This window comes from Rhinolophus sinicus, linkage group LG04 (genome assembly GCF_036562045.2).
Source record: "Rhinolophus sinicus isolate RSC01 linkage group LG04, ASM3656204v1, whole genome shotgun sequence".
NCBI classification, from domain to species: domain Eukaryota; kingdom Metazoa; phylum Chordata; class Mammalia; order Chiroptera; family Rhinolophidae; genus Rhinolophus; species Rhinolophus sinicus.
The window spans coordinates 184,856,915-184,880,117 of NC_133754.1; the positions used below are offsets into that span (position 1 = coordinate 184,856,915).

At 52.0% G+C, this 23,203-nt stretch overlaps 1 protein-coding gene across 12 annotated transcripts in view; it reads left to right on the forward strand.

Annotated features, from left to right (window-relative positions):
• PRRC2B (proline rich coiled-coil 2B) overlaps positions 1-23,203 on the forward strand; it is an 85,321-nt gene that overhangs the window by 17,866 nt on the left and 44,252 nt on the right. For 11 of the 12 annotated variants that reach the window (XM_074331207.1, XM_074331210.1, XM_074331209.1 and 8 more), the window contains exons 2-8: positions 9,498-9,667; positions 10,487-10,664; positions 13,600-13,702; positions 16,429-16,501; positions 20,275-20,418; positions 22,236-22,477; positions 22,953-23,074. In XM_074331207.1, the coding sequence (XP_074187308.1) occupies positions 9,553-9,667; positions 10,487-10,664; positions 13,600-13,702; positions 16,429-16,501; positions 20,275-20,418; positions 22,236-22,477; positions 22,953-23,074 (977 nt within the window). In that variant the 5' untranslated portion in view covers positions 9,498-9,552. Of the gene's footprint in view, positions 1-9,497; positions 9,668-10,486; positions 10,665-13,599; positions 13,703-16,428; positions 16,502-20,274; positions 20,419-22,235; positions 22,478-22,952; positions 23,075-23,203 lie in introns of those variants that run through there. The other variant, XM_074331217.1, reaches the window with a different exon arrangement.

The following is a 23,203-nucleotide window of genomic DNA, read 5'->3' on the forward strand; positions in this document are numbered from 1 at the left end:
GAGCATTTTCTCAATCCGTTGAGACTTTGCTTCCCGGCAATTGTCAGTTTAGCTCAAACAAACTCTTACAAGCTTTCTGTTAGGCTGGATGTTTTTTTGTTGACGCACCACTCTCCTGCTTTTTTCACGTGGTGGGTTATGTGGTCTTGGCTCAGCACACCCAGAGCTGCCATTTGTTGTAGTGGCGGCAGAGTATTGCGAGGGCGAGTGGGGGTGTCCGTTCATTTGTCACCACCTCCTCCTGCGTGTGGAGAGCCAATGCTCTGTCCTTCCCCTCAGGAATTCTTGAGAAGGGAGGGGACCCGCAGGGGCAGAGTGTGGCGGGAGCCTGAGGAGGGCGTGGAGGGAGTAACTGCTTCTATCTGTTGAATTCCTTCTCTGTGCCTCGGGTGTTCCTGTCACACCTTGTGACCCTTACATCTAGTCCTTCCAACCGCCTTCTGAGGTAGATGTTGTGTCCCCATTGTGGAGAAGAGCACACGTAAGTGGCCCAGGTGGCTTTTGGACTCCTGGCTCCTTCCATCCTAGCCAACTATATAGCAAGAGCGCCTCCATCACCCTGGGAAGCAGGGTTCCCCCGCACCCCCCAGAGGCCCTTACTTATCTTTGGAGGGGGGCAGGTTAGAGTTGATGCAGTCAGCAGTGGCTGTTCCTTGGTAGACGACAGAGCCGGCATCTGTCTCTCTTCCCCCCAGTATTTTTTCCGGCAGCGTGTCTGTGAGGACTTGGGGTTTGGGTGGGAAGGTGGAAGGGATGCTTCCTCCTGGGCTAAGGAAAAGCACTTCCTGCTTGTCGTGCCCCCTCTTCGTGCCCAGATTCCAGCTTGCTACAGCTGACGTCATTTCTGTGGGAAAGGCTTTGGGTGTAAACACAGTTGCTGCCGCCTGGACAGCTGTGGCTGGCTGGGACGGGACAGCTTCCCCTGTGCCTGGGCTCGGTCTGGCCCTTCTCCCTCAGCTGGACTTAAAGTCAGTTTCATAATGTTTTAAACCAAATAGCAAATCTGTTTAGAATTTATATACAGTGTTTTATGACCTTTATCGCTGACTCTTTAGAAACAGGAAACACAATAGAAGAGAGCGGCAGGAGGCAGCTCATTCCTGTGGCAGCTCGCGCGCCCAGAATTGAAGTGACATGTGCTGGCGCAGAGATCCTGCAGTGTGGCTAGGAGCTGGTTTACTGCGGATAACTTTCTGTATTTCGTTAAGCTTTACAGTGTTTTATCTCAAGCATATACTCTTCTTGTTACTAAAAAGTGTCAGGGTTTCCCAGCGGAGTGGGACTGGGATTGCCCGCCCGCCTCTATGGGGCAGTCGGTATTGCGCTGACGTGGGGCAGTTCAGTGTTATTTCAAACGTGGTCACAGTGGAGAGTTTATCTCAAGAGGGTTTACTGAGAATTAAAGTGCATCTCTGTCTCCTGAGAATTAACTAAAGGGGTCCCCCCCGCAGATCCTAAACATCTGTGAGTTTGTCCTCATGGTTTTGAAGGTCTGCTCTCTGCATCACGGCCCTTAAGCTGTGATGTGCCAAAGTGGGGACAGGTGCCAGGTGTGCCAGCCCCCAGGTTTGTGGGAGCCCAGAGGTGGGCAGACGTTGGAGGCTTTGCTGGTTGCACAGGAGTCTGATGAGATGCAGAGCTTTGCAGGGGCGATGGTGGGGCTGGGCCACAGGCGGGGGACAGGCCAGAGCCAGAGTATGGCTGCTGTTTGTGGGGAGCGAGCTCGGTGTTGCGTGTGTTGTATTTGGTCTCATTTCTTCCTGGCTACCTGTGAGGTGGGTGTCTCTGTTTAACCCATGAGGAAACAGGCCTCAAGGCTGTGGGGTGGAGGTGAGATGCAAACTGTTTTGGAGAGAGAGGTGGGTGGGGGTGGGGGTCCATGTGGAGATGGGCTTGAGGCTGGCTGGCAGTTTAGGGACAGTGTGTTGGGCTAGACGCTTTGGACTTGACCCTGGAGCAGTGGGATGGTGTCGAAGGAGCTCCAGCTGTGGTTTGGTTCTGGCGGAAGGCAGTGAGCGCAGGGCAGGGAGCGCCGCCTGGCAAGGGTGGGCTTGCAGACCTGAGTGTGCAGGGGGCTTGGGGTGGGGGCCTTGTTTCTCATTTTACATTTCTCTTGCTTCCTAAATGTGCTGTCTCTTCACTGGGGGAGGCTGATGTTTTCTGGAAGGAACACTGGGTGACCTGGACCCCTGCGCCCACCCCTTTGTGGTTCCCTCGTGCCTTATTTTCAAGCAGCTTATTCTTGGACAGGTTGGGGCTGTTTCTGCAGGCGCACCACATACCTTTCCTGCAGAAACCTCACTGCAGATAGAAAGATTGGATTGAGCTGTAAACAGCCCGGGCTGCAGCTTTTCAGATGGGCCAGCTCCTGCCCACTAGGGAAAACGAGAAGTGTGGGCACTGGGCTTCTTGAAAGCCAGCCCTGCTTTTCTGACTGGTGCCCTGTAGGGAGCCTCTGAAAGCTAGAGTGTGGGGTGTGGGGTGGTGCTGTCGCTGAGACAGGCAGCAGACACCCCCACCCCCCGCCCCCGTCTGTGCACAGGGGAACTCGTTTTGTTGAGTTCATCTCACTGTAATGTATTCTTGCCACACCTGCTCCCTTTAGACTAGGGGCCCGCCTCCTGTGTGTGTAAAGAAAGTGGCATTGTAACACAGCTCTGCCCTTGGTTTGTGTTGTCTGATTGCTCTCCTGTGGTGCCGTGGAGGCCGTGTGGCCACATAGCCAAACATACTAGCTAGCCCCTCGCAGAAAACATTTGCAGAGCCCACCACAGGGCTGGGGTGCAGTGTCACACCCCCAGCACCTGGGGGCACAGAGTCGGGTACATGGTCTGTGGTCATGTGGTGCCTCCCTTTCGTTCAGTTCTTTTTGTCAGGCGTTAGCATGTTGGAGACGGTGGACTTAGCTTCTAATCTTGTACCTGGCTTTCGGGCTGACGGTTCTTCACGTTTTGACTAAGACTTAACGTGTGTATTCTCTGATGACCCCGTCCTTTCCTGGTCCGTGCGGTTTCCTGTTTGTTGTGTTTATTCAGCGTGCTGTCAAATTTCCATTCCTGTGGGATCATACTTCCCGGCATGTTCTGTCTAGCAGTGGGATCTTTGCATTTCTTCTATACAGAGACACTCCATAGTCTTCTACCTCCCTCCGCGCCCCCCTCTTCCCCAGGTTGGGGGCTTCTGCTCGTGCCTCACAACCAAGGCACATACGTTTCGGCTGATGGCGGGTCTTCCCCAAATGACATGTCAGTGCTCTGGAGGGTGGCCTTGGGCCGCAGCGTGCAGTGGGTCCTTCATCAGAGCTGGTGACTGAATGAAAGAAAGAGCCACGTGGTGATGTGTCTAGGTGTCCTGAGGGTTGAGGACGACTTAAGAAAGCGGAAGATGATTTTGACCAGATGTTCCTGGAATCGGGGACCTGTGAAGAGTGGAGAGCCTGGGTTTGCCTTGGGTGTAAATCTGGCTGCTGGCAGCACTGGGGTGAAGTACATGCTCTCTGGAGACTGTCTGGTGCCGTGGTGTGTGCAGCTGGGCAGCAAGCAGCCTGCACCTGACTCATGTCAGAACCAGCGCCCGTTTCCTGTTTGCGCACGCCCTCCCACAGGGGCAGCGGCCGGGGGAGTCTGGCCTGGGCTCCAAGCTTGGCTCCAGCACTTGGTAGTCTGATGACCTTGGACAAGTTACTTCTCTATCCTGACTGCACCTTGGTGTCCTTCTCGGTAAAGCAGGCTGATGACATAGTATCTTCCAGAAAGGGCTGTTGTAGGTGTCACTCAGCATCGTGTCTGGCTCGCAGGAGTGCCGGCTGCCACTGTGTTTAGGCCTGATGTGCAGCTGTAGTGGTTCCCAGTGAATTCCAGGCCATCCCAAATCGCCTGTCTGGGTAGGCAGCTGACCCTGGCTGCTAGCCAAGTGGGAGTGAAATTAATCCTGTTACACGGAAGTGGCTTTCGATAAGATGGAGGGCAGGGAGATTTTCCCTCTGGTGGACAGATAGCAGGCAGTCTCCGTAACCTGTTTGACAGGTGCGGCTGCTGTCTGGGGAGGCGGGGCTTGGCTATTAAGTTGCCTTTGTTGGTGAATCTTTCTGGTGGTTTTGTTTCAGCAGAGCCTGGGCCTCTCAGAGGACTTCTTTGGATAACTTGCCAAAATATGCAGACCTGGATTCGTTTTTTAATGTCCTTTTCTTCATTCCCCAAAGCTATCTTCCCCTGGATTTTAGGCCCTTTCCCCCCTCTGCATAATGCAATAGTTTCTTTTAGGCCAACCATTTTCAAAATGCTCTGGGCCCCCCAGGCAATGCCTGGGAAAGGAGAGGGTCCAAGGAGGGATGGGATGCAGGCAGCACTCCAGGCGGAGCAGCCTTGGCTGCTGTGTACTGAGGGTCCAAATCAGATTTTGCTCGGGAAAAATAACCAAAATGAGTTCTGTTACCTACAAAAGGGAGCGAAAGCAGCGTGAAAGCCATGGCGACGAGCCAGGCTGGCTCTGTGCCTGCCTGCAGGGCCCTGGTCCCTCTCAGCCTGTTCTCGTCCCACAGGTCCGAGCGCGAGTCATGCTGGAATGAACACGCATCTGACCCACCAAGAAATGTGTTCTGTCACCTCGGCCGGCTTCGTCAGTCACACCCAGATGTTTGCCTGTACTTCTTTCTGCCATGGGATGAGGCTAGTTGAGTGTGTGTGTGTTTGTGGGTTTGACCGGTATTTGGAAGCTGATTAAACCCCTACTAACAGTTAGTGTTTCTGGGCTGATGTCTGTGAAAACCAGCCGGCAAGCAGAATAGCCAGGTGGGTGTGGGACCGGCCTAAGCCCCAAATATGGCACCGCTTCACCCGAGATTCATCCAGTTGGGGGTACCAAATAACTATACCTGTATTTTGGGCTTTGGTCCGGTGAAGTCTGGCTTAATGAAAGAACCCTCATGTGCTCTGAAGTCTGGTGTCTGTAATCTGTAAAACTTTGTGAAGGGCCAGTAGCGTCTGCCTTGTGGGGCGTGGTGGCCTCTCGCACGTCCTTCTTCAGGCTGACTAACTTGCCGACCCCTGCTCTAAGGGACAGCCCGGGCTGCAAGACGCTCCCTCTGTGCAGGCTGAACTGTGGAGCGTTACAACCAACAAGTATCACGCCCCCTCCCACAGGTGCTGTTTCCATAGCAGTGGTGACTCAGTTGCACTGCCTGTTAGCGCCCCAGGTCTATATAGCAACACAGAATCCAGTCCCAGATGTGTGGTAAGAGACGGCTGCTTTGACGTAAATCATTTGTATTAATAATTCCATGGCTGTGAGTTACTAATATTGGTGTGTTTGATTTCAGAACCAACTAGTACTTGAGAAATCTCATCTTGGCCCCTCATTCTGTGGATGGGGAAACTGAGGTCTAGAGAAGCCAGTAGTGTGTCCAGCTGGTGCCAAACTTGGTTTAAACGGGGGGAGGAGCACGCCAAGAAAATTGCATGTACGGGTTTGGCACAGGCGTTGTTAGTCCAGTGTGTTCCTCGCCCGCCTTCCACGCGGTTCTCTGGTTGCACAGGTGGAAAGCACTTCACCTGAACATAGTAGGTGCTCAGTATGTGATGAATGGTTGCATTTACTGGGAAGACGAGGTTCAGGCATCTAGCATCTCACAGACAGAATTCTAAATTCCCAGGAGAGTCGCGCACGTTTGCCCAGGGTGTTTCTTTTTTCTTTTTCCTCCCTTTCAGGAGTGCCAGGAGTACAGGGGTGGTCAGGTTCTGGTCTCCTAGTGCTTCCTGCGGGTGGAGACTGGTTAGTTCTCAGAGAAGGGTCGTGTCACCAAGAAGACCCACCAAGAGCTGTCTCTGTCCATAGGCCTGGGCAGTGCAGAATCAAAGAAAGGTCTGTTTGTATCAGTGAACTGGCAAAAGTTTGGAATAACAGATTTGAAGAAGACTTTTTTAGCAGTATCTAAAGAAATAAGAATTTCTGGTCAAGTTTCAGAATTAAAAGATTTGATTTTTAAAAATCAAGCATGTTAAGATTTAAGGCGGAAATTTGATGGCCCTGAATGGCTGGTAGACAATTTTTCTTTCTTTTGCCTTTGCCGATTTGGTTTTTAATTTAGTAAGAACTGGTTATCCAGATTTCAATCAACGATGCTACTACATCTGTAGTCCTGCAGATGTGTGGCTGGGAAGGATGCGCCACTGTTTTTATTTAGAAACGTCTGGGGTTTCAGCAATCTGTGGTCAGGGGCAGCACGAGTGTAGCTGCACTTTAGCGTTTTTAATCCTTGTGCCCTAAAGGTTCTGGAACATGTTTCTTATCATTAGCTCGGCGACCATGGGTGGGTCCCATCAGCTCTGCAGGCCGGTGTCATAGTGCGGGGGTTGTGTCCAGCTTATCTACTTGGCTGTATCCCAGGCACATCTTAGGGCTGGACACGTGGCAGTACTTAACGAAAATATGTTGAATAAATGAGTGTATTGGTTTTCTGTTGTCCGTATAAAATACTACCACAGATGTAGAGACTTAAAACAGCACAGATGAAGTCTCTCGTAGTTCTGGGGGGTCGGAAGTCTGAAATGAGTCTTGCTGGGCTAGAATTAAGGTGTCAGCAGGGCTGTGTTCTGCGCTCCATCTGGAGGCTCGGGGAGAATCTGTTTTCTTGCCTTTTCCAGCTTTTAGAGGCCGCCCCCATTTCTCTGCTCCAAGCCCTCTTCCTTCTTCAAAGAGCTTCACCCCAGCATCTGTTTCTGCTGTCACAGCTCGCTGACTCTGACCCTCCTGCCTCCCTCTTCTAAGGACCCTTGTGATGACATGGGGTTCACCTGGATAATTCAGAATAATCTCCCCATTGCAAGACCCTTCCTTCACTCACATTTGCAGAATCCTTTGACTCTATAAGGTAACATACTCACAGGTCCTGAGAATTAGGATTTCACACTTTTGTCATTTCATCCTACCACAGGAATTGGTGAAGAGTGTTAACTAGTCCTACGCAGGCCCTCGCGTGGTCCGCGAAATAACTCCTACTGGCGAATCAGACGCAGGCTCCGGCCCTTCGCCCGGCCCCTCCCCCGGCCCCTCCCCCGGTGGGCGGGCCCTCCTCAGACCGGCTGGAGCTGGCGTCCTCTCCGCGGCCCATCTGTTTCCCACCCAGGGACCTCTGACAGTGCTCGTTTAAGACTTTTCCCTTTACACCCTGCCTGGGTCAGCAAAACTTTTCTACAGGTGGCTGTTTGGGGGCCACATGCAGTCTCTGTTGCACATTCTTTGTTTTTTTTTAAACAAATATAAAAAAATGTTAAAAAAGCAAAGATTGTTCTTAGTTTGAGGGCCTTACGGAAACAGGCCCTGCCCAGTGTTTGCTAGCCCGGTTCTAGGCTGCGAGCTCTGTGGGCCTGGGGTGTTGCTATCACCACGCAGCGTTTGCTGATTGTGTAGTGTGTGTGTGTGTGTGTGTGTGTGTGTGTGTGTGTGTGTGTTGGGGGAGTGTTTCTGGTTCCAGCCCAATTGATCTCTTCTGTTGGTTTGAGTTGACAGAAGTGTCTAAAAATTAATTTCATCTCATCTTAATGGAGAATTTCAAGTTGATTGACATTTGAGAGCCTATTAAATAGAGTCGTGCTGAGGCACATAAGATGGGGCCCTGTCCTCGAGGGGCTTTCAGTCCAGCCCGGAGGAGGGTGCTGTTATACTTACAACTCCTGGGGGAGGGCCAGGGATTTGGGACACTTTGTGCCCATTAGCACCCCTGGTCATTGCTGTTTGCTCCTGGCACACAAGGCAGACACTGGGGAGGGCTGCTGGCATTGTGTGACTCTGACCTGTAACCTGGGGCAGTGGGCACTTGTGGGCATTTCTGCTGGTTCATTTCATCATGCCCGACTCCCCTGCCAGTATGGTTAGATTCCTGAGCTTGGCCACTGGCTGTGAGTCTCTTCCCCTGGACAGTAGCCAACTGAACCGGGATCTGGGTGAGGGAGTTAAGTGTCCTCCCAGGGAGGCTGAAACCATGTGGGAGGTGATCTGTGACCCCTGCACATGTATAACCAACTCACACGGGCGCTCACCCCGTGGCGTCTATCTGCATTCATTCTTTACGAGCATTTTCTGATACGAAGTATATGCTTATCTATTCCTGCTCCTGAGACAGTGATTGGCAGACGTGGGTATCAGGCAAGGCTTGTGAAATGAACGGAAGGGTGGATACATATCCAGTTTTGCGTAAGAACAAACTTCGTTCCCGTTGGATGGCTCCACGCACGTCTGCGTGGAGGGGTATCAAGTCTGTTTCCCGTCTCACTTTTTGGGGCCCCGGTTTGTAACTGATCTTTGTTCCCTGTGCTTTGTATTTATAAGCTTGGGTCATAAATTACAGTTTTACCTTAAAATCATCTTTGGGGTGCAAAATGCTTCCCCAGCACAGCGGATGTGTTCCTTCTGGCTTCAGAACAGGCTGAGATGTCAAACCTTACTGCTGCAGCTACTGCCTTTTATTAGTCAGTGGGTTTTTGCAGTTACCTCCATTTGTCATTAAAGACGTACATCAGCAAGCCCGACCTGATGCGTTAGCTTTCTTTTCCATCTATTAATTCCAGTGGGAAATAGTGGTCACTTATGCAAGTGTTTATTTTGTGATCAAGTTAGGAACCTATAGCCAGGGCTGGGGGTAGAGTGAAAGGCACTGACGCTCTCAGCCCTTGGTGCTGGCACGTAGCACGCACTCACTTGGCGGGCGCTCACTGAGCATCTGAATGAATGCGTGAGTGAGCAAGTGAATGAACTGCTGAGGAAAGTGCCCACAGACATGTAGATGCCTGTAGAAAATGAGTGGCAGTGGGAAGCCTCTTTCTTGTGGTCTTTCTGAGATTCTCTCTAAGTGGAAATGGCTGGTGTGGCCGGTACCGCCCCCTGCGGGCTGTCCCTGGGGAGCACTTGCTCTGTTTTCCGTGCTGCACCTCAGAGAGCAGTGCTCCTGTGTCCTGAGCACATGTTTCTCTCTGAAAGCTTGGTCTTCACGTTGAAGAGCACACACGCCCTCCTGTTCCTGGGTGATGACTGACTGGGGCTTCCTTTGATTTGGTTTTGCTTGTCCTTGCAATGCACAACCTTCCAGAAGGGGCTGTGTGCCCCCCCCCCCTTCTGCCTGCCTTGTTTTTGTGTTCCATGGAGGTGCTACAAATGATGAGCGTTTATTTTTCCATCTTGAAGAGAGGTCGTTGACTTGGAGAGAGGGCTCAGTGTGCGAGAGCTCACATTGCAGTGCCGCTGAGGAGCGGTAGACTGCAGCCATTTCAGACAGCGAGAGTTCTCAACCTGGGGTGGGGCTCAGCAGGTCTACACAATGCTCTTTAAATGGGAGCAAAACTGCCTGTGCGTGGCAGGGGCGTTTTTCCAGGGACGGAGTCCAAAGCTTTCTTCAGCTCTTCAGGGAGATCCGTGATCCCCAAAAGATTTAATTCACAGGATCACAGGTTATCGTGGATTGACACTCTTTTTCTCTCTCTCTCTTATTTTTTTTCATTTCAAAGGCAGATCAGGAGCGGTGCCGAGAAAAATTTCCTTACTAGATGACATTTCATCGCAATGTCCGATCGTTTGGGGCAAATAACCAAGGGCAAGGATGGGAAAAGCAAGTATTCGACTCTCAGCCTGTTTGATAAGTATAAAGGAAAATCAGTAGACGCGATCAGATCCTCAGGTAAGACCCGGGTGTGAGGCCAGCGCTGCCACTGTCCCTCTAGTGGGAAACTCCACATCACGCACCATGAACACCCCGAGTTCCCCATCTGGTCAGACAGATGGGGTCCGTGCAAGTCTGTCTGGGCACCTAGTGGTCACCCACACGTGGTGCTGGGAAGCAGAAGCCCCCTTTGCTGCGACCTGAGGTCTGATTTCAGACCTAGAATACCTTGATTCTGCTGTAGTGGGGCTGTTTCCCCCTCTATCTGATCTTATTGAAGCCATGGATATTTTTAGCCTGATGGTTAGAATAGAGCTTAATTTGCATGAGAGTTACCCAGTTTATATTTCACGGTTCCAGTATTCTGGAACTTGGTGGGAAAAGTGCCTGCTGATACTATCCACACCCTGAGAGGATTTTGTGAATGTTGGAGCCCTGCTCAGACTTGGCTTGGGTCTAGGCCGAGGCTGGCCTTTCAGTCATGCTGTAACGAGGCCAGAGCAGTCTCAACTTGCAGAGAAGTGGTTACCGTGTGGGGCGCAGGTTTCTGGGCCTGGCTCCTCACCCGTGTCATAAACGCCCTGAGCCTTCTCCTGCCTGCTAATGAAATGGGAACCTCTGCAGAGATCCCAGCAGGTCCTGTGTCTCTGAAGGCCTCGGTGAGGGGCTTGTAAAGTGACCAGCACACACCGCTCGTTTGTTTCCACGCAGCCCACCCCTTGTTTGTGTTCTGTTGCTTTTGTCGTCGTCACTTTGAGTTTGAAAAAGCAGCGGAACAGTTCTGGCCTCTTCCTTCCATAACTTTCCTGTGCACTGTTTCCACCCCTCTTCCTGCAGTCATTCCTAGACATGGCTTACAGAGTCTCGGGAAAGTTGCCACAGCCCGGCGTATGCCACCGCCTGCGAACCTGCCAAGCCTGAAGTCTGAAAATAAAGGAAACGACCCCAACATCGTTATAGTACCCAAGGACGGGACGGGATGGGCAAACAAGCAGGATCAGCAAGACCCAAAGAGGTGCGAGCAGAGGGCAGGGGGTGGGTCCAGGGCCGGGCTTCTCACAGCGGTGGGTCCTGGGCCGGGCTTCTCATATCGGTGGGTCCTGGGCCGGGCTTCTCACAGCGGTGGGTCCTGGGCCGGGCTTCTCACATCGCTCCAGCTCCCTTCCCATCTGCTGAGGGCAGCGAGGGTCTCCTAGCAGCAGAGCTGGAGAATGGGGAGATTCCTAAGGGACCATCTTTCTCCTGACTCCTGCTGCCCTGTTGTTTCTCACTCCCTTTCTTCAGTTTTCCTGGCTCCTGGAGCCAGTGCAGCAGTGTTTTACGGGCTACCTGATCCGCAGTGACCAGTGTCCCCTGTGCCTTCCTAGGGACGGACTCTCTACCACAGAGGAGCTGATGTAGTCCCTTAGGAGCCACTCTATTCTGGTGGTCCCTGTGCGCTGGGCTCCAAGTCGGGAGGCAGTCATTCCAGCTGTGGGGCCAGCAGCCTCCAGGTTCCCCACGCAGACCCAGTTATGGAGTAGGACAGCCTAGCATCCTCGTCATCCAGGCTCACCAGCGGCCTCCCCCAAGGCTCCCCCTGTAGCACAGCACTGTGGGAAGCCTTCGGAGGCCCAGTGTCTGGCACAAAAGCCATCATTAGAGAAATAGAAAGTGTAGGGGCTGCTGCAGCTTGGTGGGGCTGAGAGCACGAGGCCGGGCTGCTTCCAGCTCTGCCCGGGGCCCACAGGCTGGGCCACCCCTCAGACATCTGAGCCTTCATCCGTGTCCTTCCACCACGAGGCTCCTCCGACCGGGTTCCCGCCGGTGAAAAGCGCGTCCAGCAGCAAGGATTTGGGATTTGTGCAGGGAAGACTGAGGCGGCCGGGGCCTGCTGAGGCTGGTAGGCAGAGTCCCGCTGCTGGGTTTGCCTGTTCAGGAAGGAAAACTGACCACCGGCCTCAGGCCCCTGGCCCTGCATGTCATGGTCTGGCCGCTGAGGCTGTGATCCAGATGCAGCTGCCTCCACTGTCCTTAAATCTTACCGGAAGTGGCCACGGAGCATTTGTAAAACTTCCCTGTGGTTCCTTCAGACAACGCGTAGAGAGTGAGCAAATAACTCAGTCAGGTGATCACAAGGCAGTAGCAATGGAAATGGGGTCTTAAAAACTATTTACACACTTTTCCTGACAGTTTGCTTTAGGGATCTTACTGGTGGATGGTGTAGTGTGACTCTTGGTTGGACAGACTTGTGTGATTTCCAGCCAGGTGATTTATTAGCTTATGGAACCTAGAGAATCATTTGCCTTCTGAGCTTCAGTGTCCTGTGAAGTAAGATAATACATAGCTCCAGGGGTGGTTACAAGAGTCGATGAGATAACACAAGCCAGATGCTTAGCACAGACCCTGGCACAGAGGACGTGCGTGGCAGCTGTCAGCACTTAATTGTCATGCTTCTCGTCAAATGGTGGGCACTACAAACTCTGTAATGAAATAGATATTACACATTTCAGTGGAAGCATTGAAATCCCTGTGCTGTCGGAAGTTCTAGAGGGGGACAAAGCGTCTCTCCCCTTCTCCATTCTCACCCAGCACTGGGACACAGAGTGTGAGGCAGCTTTCAGGCGGCCAGTCGGGCACGTCTGCCAGGGCAGAGGTCAAGAGTGAGTGTTGGAGAAGGCAGAGCCCCCAGGCCCTGGTTCTCTGCTGCCCCTGGGCCACACCCTCGCTTAGGGTTTGGGGGAGGTGGGGGGGGGGGCGGGCGGGCGGCACAATTGCTTAGGGTTAGAGAACACAGCAGTGACACTCCTTGGAAGCTCCTGTTTGGGCAAAAGGTGATGTGAGAAGGGGTTCAGTAGCCTTCATTTTGTAATACTCACGGATGGTGGTGAGTTACTCAGCTTAAGTAAAGGTGTGGAGAGTTACATGTAGGGTTTGGCTTTTGCTTACAAGTGAACCACCGGCAGTGGGTGGATTTTGGCAAGTGACGGCTGCCCTCCTGAATCTCATCAGGCGGAAGGTTGACTAGCAGGAGTGACAGAAGGCTCCCGAGTCAGCGGGAATCGTCCTTCGGGACCTCCTGAGTAACTCTCAGGAGATGACCTGTGCGTGTGAACCGACTGACGCACCTTTTTGGAAGGGCAGTTGGGCCGTGTTTTAAACTTCAAAACGTCTTTTGATCCAGCAATTTCTGTTTCTAAGAGTTTACACTACTGAATAATTTATACAAAAGTGTGCAAAGATATTTATAGGAAAATGCTCATTGGAGTTTTATCTGTAATATAAAAAAAGTTGGAGATTGGTTAAGTTATGGCCCATCTGATGGTACTGTATCATTAAAAGAAGGTAGATCCCTATGTATTGTCATGAAAAGATGTTAGAGACAGTAAGGAAAAAACGAGCTACAGAATTGCATGTATGGCGTTATCACACTTGTGTTAGAAAATACTATATTGTGTAGAGAAAAATCTGCTTAGTTTCTCTCCACAGGATGAGATTGTGACGAATTCTGTGTTATATGTGTTTATACATTTATTTTTACTATAAGCATATATTTCTTTTACAAGCCAAGGGAAAGTTAAAAAAAAATCTCATGTTTCAAAGCAGGCAGCCCCCTGAGTAGCTGTGAGCTCATGGTCCAGAGGAAGGGCTCGGAGCCCGTGCCCTACAGTGACTCAGTTTCCCCATTGGCAAATCTGCCATCTTGTCATTGTTTCCAATGAGCGTTCAGTTTTTGCAGACAGGAGGCTCGACAAGAAAGCAGAGGACTATTCTGCGCTGTACGGTGGCAGTGAGTAGGCCTCAAACGTGGCTCCGTTCTCAGTCTTGTCAGGATAAGCGTCTGCTGGGGAAGGTACCGTATCTATTGGCCAGGGGAGGTCTTGCTCCCAGTGAGTGGCTGAGCAGCTGCGGATCTTGGAAATGCAGAGGGACCTCGTATCTAACCCTCACTGTGTGTTGTCCTTGTCTAGTTCCAGTGTGACGGCCTGTCAGCCGCCGGAGTCGCTGCCGCAGCCGGGTTTGCAGAAATCTGTCTCCAGTTTACAGAAACCGACACAGTCAATCAGTCAGGAGGTAGGTGCTGGGGACACCCTCCTGATGGTTGCCCAGGCGTCGGAGCCCCTAAGCGCCCTGTTGATGGGATCTGGTAGGAGCTGTCACCGAGAAGGGTGGCTTTGCGTCACTTGCTTATACCTGAGTCAAACTTGATGAGTGACTTTGGGAAATGAGCACAGGAAATTGTCATGGTTACTGATGAGGTAATTTAATCTGCAGCTTCCAGAGAAAGACCCCAGAGAGAGAGAGAGTGGCACAGACACCTCGTGTGATTCCTGTTGACTTACACGGAGGTGAGGTGCTCAGGCGAGCTGCAGGCTAGGTCAGGGCTCCCCCACGTGTCCCCATGGAAACCGGCGCCATAAGCAGACAGAGTTAGGCCACAGTGGTCAGGTGAGTTTGAGAAACAAAATTAAGCAATCTCCATTGCTGTTGTCCTTCTCATCGTCTTTAATAGGCCGTGTCTGCTCTGACTTTCTGAGAAGAGGACAGAAAGGACAGCAGTCCCCAAACTGATTGGTCCCAGGAGACCTGTAACGATGCCCGTAGGGATAGGTGGTGTCTCAGAACACATTTTGGGAAGCAGCCAGCTATCATCTGTCATTTGTTGGTGCATTTAAAGTGTTTTTCTAAACAGAAAGGCATGATTGAACTAAGTGAGAGCTCATCAGATACTCAGTGCTTCCAAGTCTGTCTGTGGGTTACAGGTCATACTTCGCTGGTAGCTAGAAACCTAGATGAGAATTCTGAATCTTAGAAGATCAAAAGAAATCTGGGCACAGATACCTAGCATCCACCAGCTCTCTCGAAAACAACTTGAACTACCATATTTTAGTTTTGTTTTGCTTCCTGGGTAATAGGAGTTCTGAGACATCATCCCCGATCTGTGGGGGTGAAATTTATAGCTTTGCCGGAAGGACACCCTTTCCCACCCAACACTGAACTGTGCTTTTGAAATTAAAGAAAAAAATCATACTCACGTGAGACTCCATATTCATTGGCCTAAATCCACTGGGTCCTGTTGACCAGAGTATGGAGAGTTGGGTTTGTTTGTTTCTCAGCATTTGAAACTCAGTGAGATTGTGAAGCCCTGGTTCTTAGGCCCTGGCTGTACAGCTAACTCACCTTTGGAGCTTGTTGGAAATCCATGGGCCACGGGAGAGTCTGGATTGGGGCCTGGCATCTACTGAACTTGTTCAGGGAGCCGTCAAGGAGCGCTGTCCTGGGCTGGCACACACCATCCGCCAGTGCTCAGCTTCTCTCAGCTCTTGCCTGGTTTTCTGTCATATGTAGAGGTCGTAAGAAGAGACTCCCAGTATTTTCCAGCTTCTAAAACCTCGCCTCACATTTTACAGCAGTTCTGTTCTACTGTTGGGACAAAGTTTGCCAGCAAAATTAGTAACCCCCCCCACCCCACCCCTGCCCCCTCCCCATCCCCCGCCCAGGCCCTGGCTGCATTCTCTTCCAGTTTAGTGCTTGTGGTGGGTGAGGGCAGGGCCTCATCCCTGTGGCTGCAGACACCCAGCGGGAGGCTGTGGGTTGGCCCCGGTGCCGCTCTGATTCCTGCTGGGTCTGGAGGTGCACCCCTTCTTGAGGGACCATCCCAGCTGCACTGCCCCCTTACGTGGTCTTGTGGGGGAGACCTGGGGCCATTCCAGGCCACACGTCAAGCATTCAGGGCAACTCCTGATGAGCAAATGGATTGTTAGACCTGGTCAGCTCTGCATTGAAGATGAGGGACAGCCGTCTGCCTTGAGTGTGGTTGCAGTGGTGGTGGCAGGGGGAGGACGGGAAAGGAGGGGTGCGTGGGAAAGGGTAATCATGTGCCCTGGTATCTAATCCAGTGAGTGATTAATCCAGTGAGTGATGGAACTTCGCTGCTGCAGCTTTGTTTTTGTATCTTTACCTTCACAGTTGGAAGGGGAAAGCTGTTAAGTTGAATGTTGTTGAGAAAGGCAGATGTGCTCAGTAGATGGGGACCAGAAGGGGCTTTGGACACAGGCAGGGTGGGGACAAGCCCCAGTCCTGCCTCTAGTTGGGTGTCCAAGTCAGGTTACTCCTTTCTAAGCCTCCGCCGGGATATGACTGGAACCTTCCCGAGGCGTGGGCCGGTTTGCTTAGGCCGGATGTGCCTAACATAACGCCCTCAGCTTTAAGCAGAGGTTAGCTGGCAGGACTGAGTTGGAGCCAGGCGCATCCAGAGGGGAGGAAGGCCTGTCACTTGGGGAGCTGTACCTTGTAGAAGGATAGCAATCGTGGAAGGCGTGTGGCAGCCCATCCGGTGGAAGGTCAGGCACGGCGGCTCTCCCGTGTTCATGGTCCTCTCTTAGCAGTGGCACGCAGTTTTTGGGAGACATGCTGGAATTGGAGTTTGTTCTTTGTCTCTGTAGCAAGACAAGTGGCTCTGTGTGGGCAGGACAGGCATCCTGACAGTGTTCTGATCGCAGCATGAAGCAGGCGGATGTGGGTTTGCGTCCTGGCTTTGCCGTATGACTGGCTGTGTGACTGGGCCGGTCACTTCCCCTCCATCCTGCTCCTCATCTGTAATGTGGGCCGGGCAGCTCCCGACAGCCGGACGGCGGTGCCGAGTGGGGTGCTGCGTGGAAAGTCCCCGTGGCTGGACACTGCCCGGACCTGTCGGGTGGTGATTGAAGCCGAGGCGCGGCCCGTGGGCACCTTGTCCTGACAGCCCAGTGAGTGGCTGGCAGACCGATGGGCTGACTCTTCTCATTCTCTTTTTGCAGAATACAAATTCAGTGCCAGGTGGACCAAAGTCATGGGCACAGCTGAATGGAAAGCCAGTAGGACACGAAGGTGGTAAGTGAGTGTGTGGCCTTGGGGTGGGTGGCAGGAGGGATGTGTACCTTTTCTGGACTGTTCGGTTGGGACTAGGTTGTCGTTGGTCTAAAACTTTGTGGAGTCGCTGATGGACTCTCTTACCTGAGAGTTACTGCTCTGGGGAGCCCTTGCCTTTGCCCGGAGCTGGATGCACAGACTCTGCAAAGCCTGTCAGCTCTTTGAGTTCGCTGAGTATTACTGCTAAGACATGCCTCCCGAGGTGCTCAGAGGACACTGGGCGGCTAATTCAGCGATGCTGCTGCTGGAACCGATGCCTGCTCACCCGCGTTGCCGACACGCGTCCACCTCTCGCAGGAGGTGTGGCAGGGGGTGGCCTTAGCTTTGCGCCTGGGCTAATAAATCAGCCAGCGCTGGGGACTGAGCTGCCTGCTGTGGGCAGTGGCTGCAGGGCACTCAGGGCTGTGTGGCATTTGGTACCACTGGTGCTGTGCCTGACCCGGGCAGCGCTTGGGAGTCTGTGGTCTGCTGAGCTGCTGCTGCAGTCATTAGGGGATGGTGGGGGAGACCAGCGGAGGGAAAGGTGTTCGGAGTTTTCAGTGAACAAACAAATGCAGTGGCTTCCAAGGCAGGCCCCCGCGGTTTGGGTGAGGGAGCGGTGGGGCCTGAGTGGAGCGTCACCAGGCTCTTGTCCAGTGACCGGGCCCTTCCAGAGTGCAGGCCCTGGGTCAGCAGGCCTTTATGAGAGAAGCCCAACATCCAGAGTTTTCTGTGTGAGCTCTTCTCATTTTTCAGTGTGAGCTCAAATATTTCTAGCACACTGCACATAAACTAGGCGACGCCTCCCAGCTGGAGGCAGAGTGTGAGCGGTTAATGCACGATTACAGCTGCCTGCTGCCTGTCCTGGGGTCCCTCTGCCTTCTGTGTACCCATGCCAGCCAAGTCTTCACCAGACTTTTCTTTTGTAGCTTCTATTAGAAAAATAGCTACATGCGTTGTCCCGCCTTCCCCTGACCTCCTCCGTCCCCATGCCTAGAGGACGTGCCCCTTCTGGGCTAGAAACACGGTGTGGTTGAAGGCTGTCTCCTCCGCCTCCAGTGGGGACGACACGTTTGTCAATGTGCCAGAGCAGCTGTGGGCACAACCTCAGTGCTCCCGACATCACATGGGGCAGAGGAAGCTCGGGCCTCATTCATTACGGGTTCTCCAGTCTGCAGGGGGAGGTGGAGGGAGCAAGGTAAGCTGAGGGGGGAGAAGGGGCTGCGGCGAGCCCCCTAAAACCAGGTCTTAACGGAGGCTTTCCAAAGAGCATTCACTAGACTGTTGACAGTGGTTCTTTGGCTTTCTGTAGCGTGTCTTTCTGTAAGGTTAGAGTTTTAAGTAAATCAAATGTGTTAATTTTTATTTAAAAAAAAAAAAACTACAAAGACTAAAAAATAGTGTAAATTGCAGAGCCATTTGCCGCTGCCTATCAAAATATTAACACATATCCCCTTTGACCCAGCAGTTCCACTTTGGGAAATCACCCTATAAACTACATAGCCCGTGTGTGAAATGACATACACAAGATTATTCATTACAACATTGTAATAGCAAAAGATTGCAGTCACTTGAAATGCCCATCAAATTTTGGTATTTTAATGAAATACTATTTGGCTATACAGAAAAAAGGCAGTTTTCTGTTGATATGGCAAGATCTCTAGGGTATATTCTTAAATGAAAAAAAGTGCAGAATAATATGTAGAATATGTTACCATTCATACAGAAACGGGGGTGAGAAGAAAATATGCTTCTGAAAAATGTATATGCATTTTTAAAATAATCTGTGGAAGGAAACATGAGGAAGGAAGGGAGGGAGATTGGAAAGAAGGAAGGAAAGAAGCGGGAAAGTACCTGCTTTTTGAGGACGTCTGACACGGGCAGCTGGGACAGCAGGATGGGAGGAAGCGTTCAGTTTCTACCTTTCTATGGCTTTTTGTTTTTTGACCTTGTGATTGTGTTACCTACAAAGGTAAAACAATTTAGAAATTCTAAAACAGTACAATACTCTGTAAACATGTGGTAGCTCGTCTGGGAGATGGCAGCACCCAGTAGCCCCAGAGGAGAGAGCAGGCAGGTGCTGGGCTCAGGCGGGGCTGAGGTGGGAATCAGGCTTCTGGGCCCCCTCGTGTACTGGGGTCACAAGTCCCTGACGCCAGCAGGATTTGGAGGTGTGTTGCCCACAAACATTTTCACAAGAACTCTTCCTGAGTTGATGGACTCTCTCCATGTAGAAGCTGGTCGATTGATCTGCTTCACCTGCAAGGACCCAGGAGGCCTGATTGTGGGGTTCAGGCACAGGCCAGAGGCTCGGGGCGCATGGGCTCTGGTGCTCCCAACACCACCAATGGCTCGATCTGGGGCCTTAGAAGAAGCCCCTGATTTTACTGCCATGGTTTCTCATGGCAGACAACAGATGGTACAAAGGGTTAGTGGGAGAACGTTACTGAGCATTGGAAACTTGGGAATGATACTACTCTGGTGTGAGATTTGGGTTCTACCCTTTTCTGTGGAGCGTAAGTTTATTGCATGCTTATAGTAATACCTTCATGACTGTTACGGCAGAAAAAAGTACTGGGCATTTGCTGGCCTTTTTTTTTTTTTAAACTTCAAATAATCTACCATATTTTTAAAGCATAACTTTCATATTTCATTCTTGCCTGTTCTTAACATAATGAAGTGAGTGTGTGAATCAGAATCCCCTTCACAGAGCAGTGAGGCTCCTTGGGGACTGTCTCCCAGGTTAATCATTGGTGAATCATGATATCACCCTGGTGGGTTTTTTTGACCCTGGCTCCCTTTACTAGGTGGGGTGGCGAATGACTGCCACATCTCACTAACCCCACGCCGTCTTTCTGGTGCGGTTTGCCTTAGCTAACAGGTCCATGAATCAGTGCCTGGAGTAACCCGAGGGGCAACTGGCGTGACTGTCTGGGGAGAGAGGCAAGTGGTAGTTGGACGCTGTGCTGTGTGATATTCCTGTTACTAAGTGCATACGGTGTTGGACATGTGCCGCGTGTGCCACAGGAAAGGACCACATCCCACTCTGGACCCTAAATTGCACCCTTTATTATTATCTGTTCATCCAGAAGGTGATTGCAGGTTCCCACTGCCAAGTGCTGTGAGGGAGAGGAGCAAAATTAAGAAAAGCCGCCTTCTCTAAAGGAGTTTATAATAGTGTCGGGGAATGAGTGAAAGAAGAAATTGTCCCCGGGATTACAAGAGTAAAATGTTTGGCCTTACAGGGCTTGAGGAATTTTGTAGAAAATGAGAAACTGGGAAGGACAGACAAATGAGAAGGCACTGATGCGTGTAATCTAGGGCCCAGGCCTGTGGGGAGGCTCGGGGTGGCTTTGGGGCACCTTCGGGTGTCATCACCTCCACCGGAAAGCAGTTGACTTCCTTGTGCCAATTCTACCAAAAACTGCTCTTGTTTGCCTCCCAGGCTCCCAGAGGGACCTTACTCCTCCGACCAGGAGCTGGGGAGCATCTGGGCTGGAGTCACCATGACATCTTACCTCCTGCCCTTGTAACCAGCTCCTGTCCCTTAGCTGGCGGGCGACTGCTGCAGTCTGCTCTGGGGACCCTTGGAGAGGCCTGGTGCCACTCTGCTGGCACAGATGCCAGCGCAGCACTGCGGCCTTCAGATGGGCCCACTTCCGGGCAGCGTGGCTTTCGTGTGCGGGCCTGCTGAAGCCGGGACCTGATGATGCTGCTCTCACGTGCTCCATAAGTCCTTCCGGTTTTCTCGGCAGGTTTAAGGGGCTCAAGCCGACTATTATCCTTCTCTCCCGAGGAATTTCCGACGCTGAAAGCAGCTGGAGGGCAGGACAAGGCTGGCAAAGAAAAGGGCGTCTTAGATCTGTCGTATGGGCCAGGACCAAGCCTCCGCCCTCAGAGTAAGTGCATGCAGCCCTTGCCTGGGCACATGTGGTTTCCCCTCTCCTGCCCTCTTAGAAGTGAGCCGATCCCCAAAGAGCCACAGGTCCTGGGGCCAGGCCCCCTCCTGGAAAGCATGGCTGTTGACCTTCTACTTGACCTCTGCATCTGTTGGGCTGGTCTGGAGATCACTCCTCCATTCTTGTCGTTAGGTTGGGCGAGGCCTGCCCGCCTTTCCAGCTGTCATCAGATGTCATTCTGCTGTGCTTGTGCGGTCGTGCTGAGGACGGACCAAGGGCCACCTAACCTGGCCCTGACTCACTGGTTTTCTAAACCAGTGGCTCCCACACCTGGGCTGAGTCCTGTCCTGATCACCTGGGGAGTTGGTTAAAAAGTCTGATTTCCAGCCCTCCTCACCCCCAGCCAACTCAGAATCTCTCTTTTTTAACATGTGCCCCTGGGGATTGTCATGTGGCCTGCCCAGCTCTGGAGTCCTGGCCCCCTCTGGGGTCTGTCCAAGGAGCCAGCAGGATTCTGTAGCAATGCTTACTGGATATTTTTTCTTAGAGGCCTTGGGTGGTTAGAGGTTAAAGTATTGAGGAATGAGTTTTTCTACCTGTTCTAACCAGAGAGCTGAAACGTCCCTTGTTTTGGGGGGAGGTTGATCAGGTCTTGAAATCTGAGGGACTTTTGTTTGCTTGTCTTTATTAATCCCCAAGGTATCCCAGTGTCCGAGCTGATACCCTAGGAATGAAATGATCAGTGTGCAGCTTTACTTCAAACATGCCGCCGTTTAAGTGGCCCGCACTGGCTTACTTTGTCTACTTCAAATACATAATCCAATTCCTTAGGCCAAGAATTGTAACTTTCTGGGATTAACTAAGATGAGCTGCTTTGTAGGACTATAAAAATTTAGAGCTAGGACAAGCTGGGGTCCGTTCCATCTCCTCATTTGAGAAGATGAAGAAGCAGATGGCCAGTGGGGTGACCACAGGGCTTACCCAAGATGACATGCAGGGGTGAAGAGCTGGAGCAGACCCTAAGTCTGTGGCCCCCGTCCCCGGTCTCTTTCTCTTAGGAATCACACACTCGGAGACCTTCCATGTTTCAAGCCCTAGCCAAAAGCTGACTGAAAAGGAGTCTGTTGGCTTATATCATTCATTTCTCCTTGGCCTATAATCCCGCCAGATCGTGCTCTGGTTGCCAGTGGAAAATGTCATCTCAAAACATAGGTTTCCGTCTGTGCCCTGCGGGAGCAGGTGGGGGTGAAGGCCCCGTGGGCTGGCCCAGACCCTGCCCTGCCCCACGTGGTAAGAATGGCTCTGATTAGTCCTCTGAACTGGGGAGATCTCTAGTCGAGATCTCACTGCCAAACAGAGTTGGAAACCGTGTCAGAAGTCACCAGTTTTAATGTCAAGGCCCGTGCCGAGCACAGCGCTGGTCCTCCAGGGGCTGGGTCCGTGTTTGTGGAGGGAATCGCCCACGGCTGTCCCATCAGGGCTGCCTGACCTGGTGGGGTGTTACGTGAGCTCTGCGGGGTGTGTGGTGTGCTGATGCGTGACCACCACGTCTTGGTTACACTGCCTTCTCCCCGATGGAGCTTGTTTTGTGCTTCTCCTGCACCCAGACTGCCCTCGGCAAATCCATGCCCCTTGGCTAGTGTCCGCCCCCCACTTTCCCTGACAGACTTGACCAGCCCACTCGACTCCTCACGATTTTTGGTTTTTACTTTAATTTTTTTTGGTGAATGAGGGGGTCCCTTGACCTTCAGAACCTCATACAATCCCTCCTCCCCCCTCCTCTTTCCTCTCCCCTTTTGCCCCCTTTCAATTTCCAGATGTGACAAGCTGGAGGGAGGGCGGTGGGCGAAACATAATTTCTGCCACGTCTCTGAGCGCCTCCCCAACTGAGCTGGGCAGCAGGAACTCGAGTGCGGGAGATGGAGCCCCCTCCTCGGCATGTACCAGCGATTCTAAGGACCCCTCTCTCCGCCCGGCTCAGCCTGTCCGAAAAGGGGCTTCACAGTTCATGGGGAATGTATACCACCCACCTACATACCATGACATGCTTCCTGCCTTTGTAAGTCTTCAGACTGTGCATTTTCCCCATGCAGCCAGATTGCTCCGGTCCCAGAGAAGCTCCACGTGGCTGAAAGTCCACCTTGGGTTCTCCCTCCTGGTTTCACTCTTTGTCCTGACACCCTCCTTTGGAGGCTTCCATTAGCTTTGCGTTTTCTCTCCCTCTTTTGGAATCTTAAGGGCCTCTGGCTTCTTTCCCTGATGATGTGGCTATAATTTCAGCCTTGTTTCTTTAGAAAAAGAAGAGGCAGGCATTCCCCAAGACACCGGTCCCCAGATTTACTTACTGACAGCAAGAAAGAAATGGGGGAGATGGTGGCAGGATTAATTGGGAAACCCCAAGATTTTCCTTTTTGTTGTTGTTGTTTTTGTTTGTTTGTTTACATTTTTCCTTTTCCGAAACAAATTCTAATGCAAGTGGAACTTAGAAATTGGGTCATTACCAGAAAATCCTGTTCATTGATGTTATGTTTCAGATGTGTTCGCCACAGTCATCAGAGAACCAGGGTCCAGTGGAACGAGGATCTTTCCCCCTTCCCCAGCTCCGCCTGGAACCCCGTGTTCCTTTTAGGCAGTTCCAGATGAATGACCAAGATGGGTAAGGCCATTGCATTGTCGACACGAGATCACCCCTGGTGGTGATGCTGGACCAGACAACGGGCTGCCCTAGGAAAGTGCTCTGTCTTCTGGAGACCACAGCGAACCTAAACACCAAGGCAGAACCCCG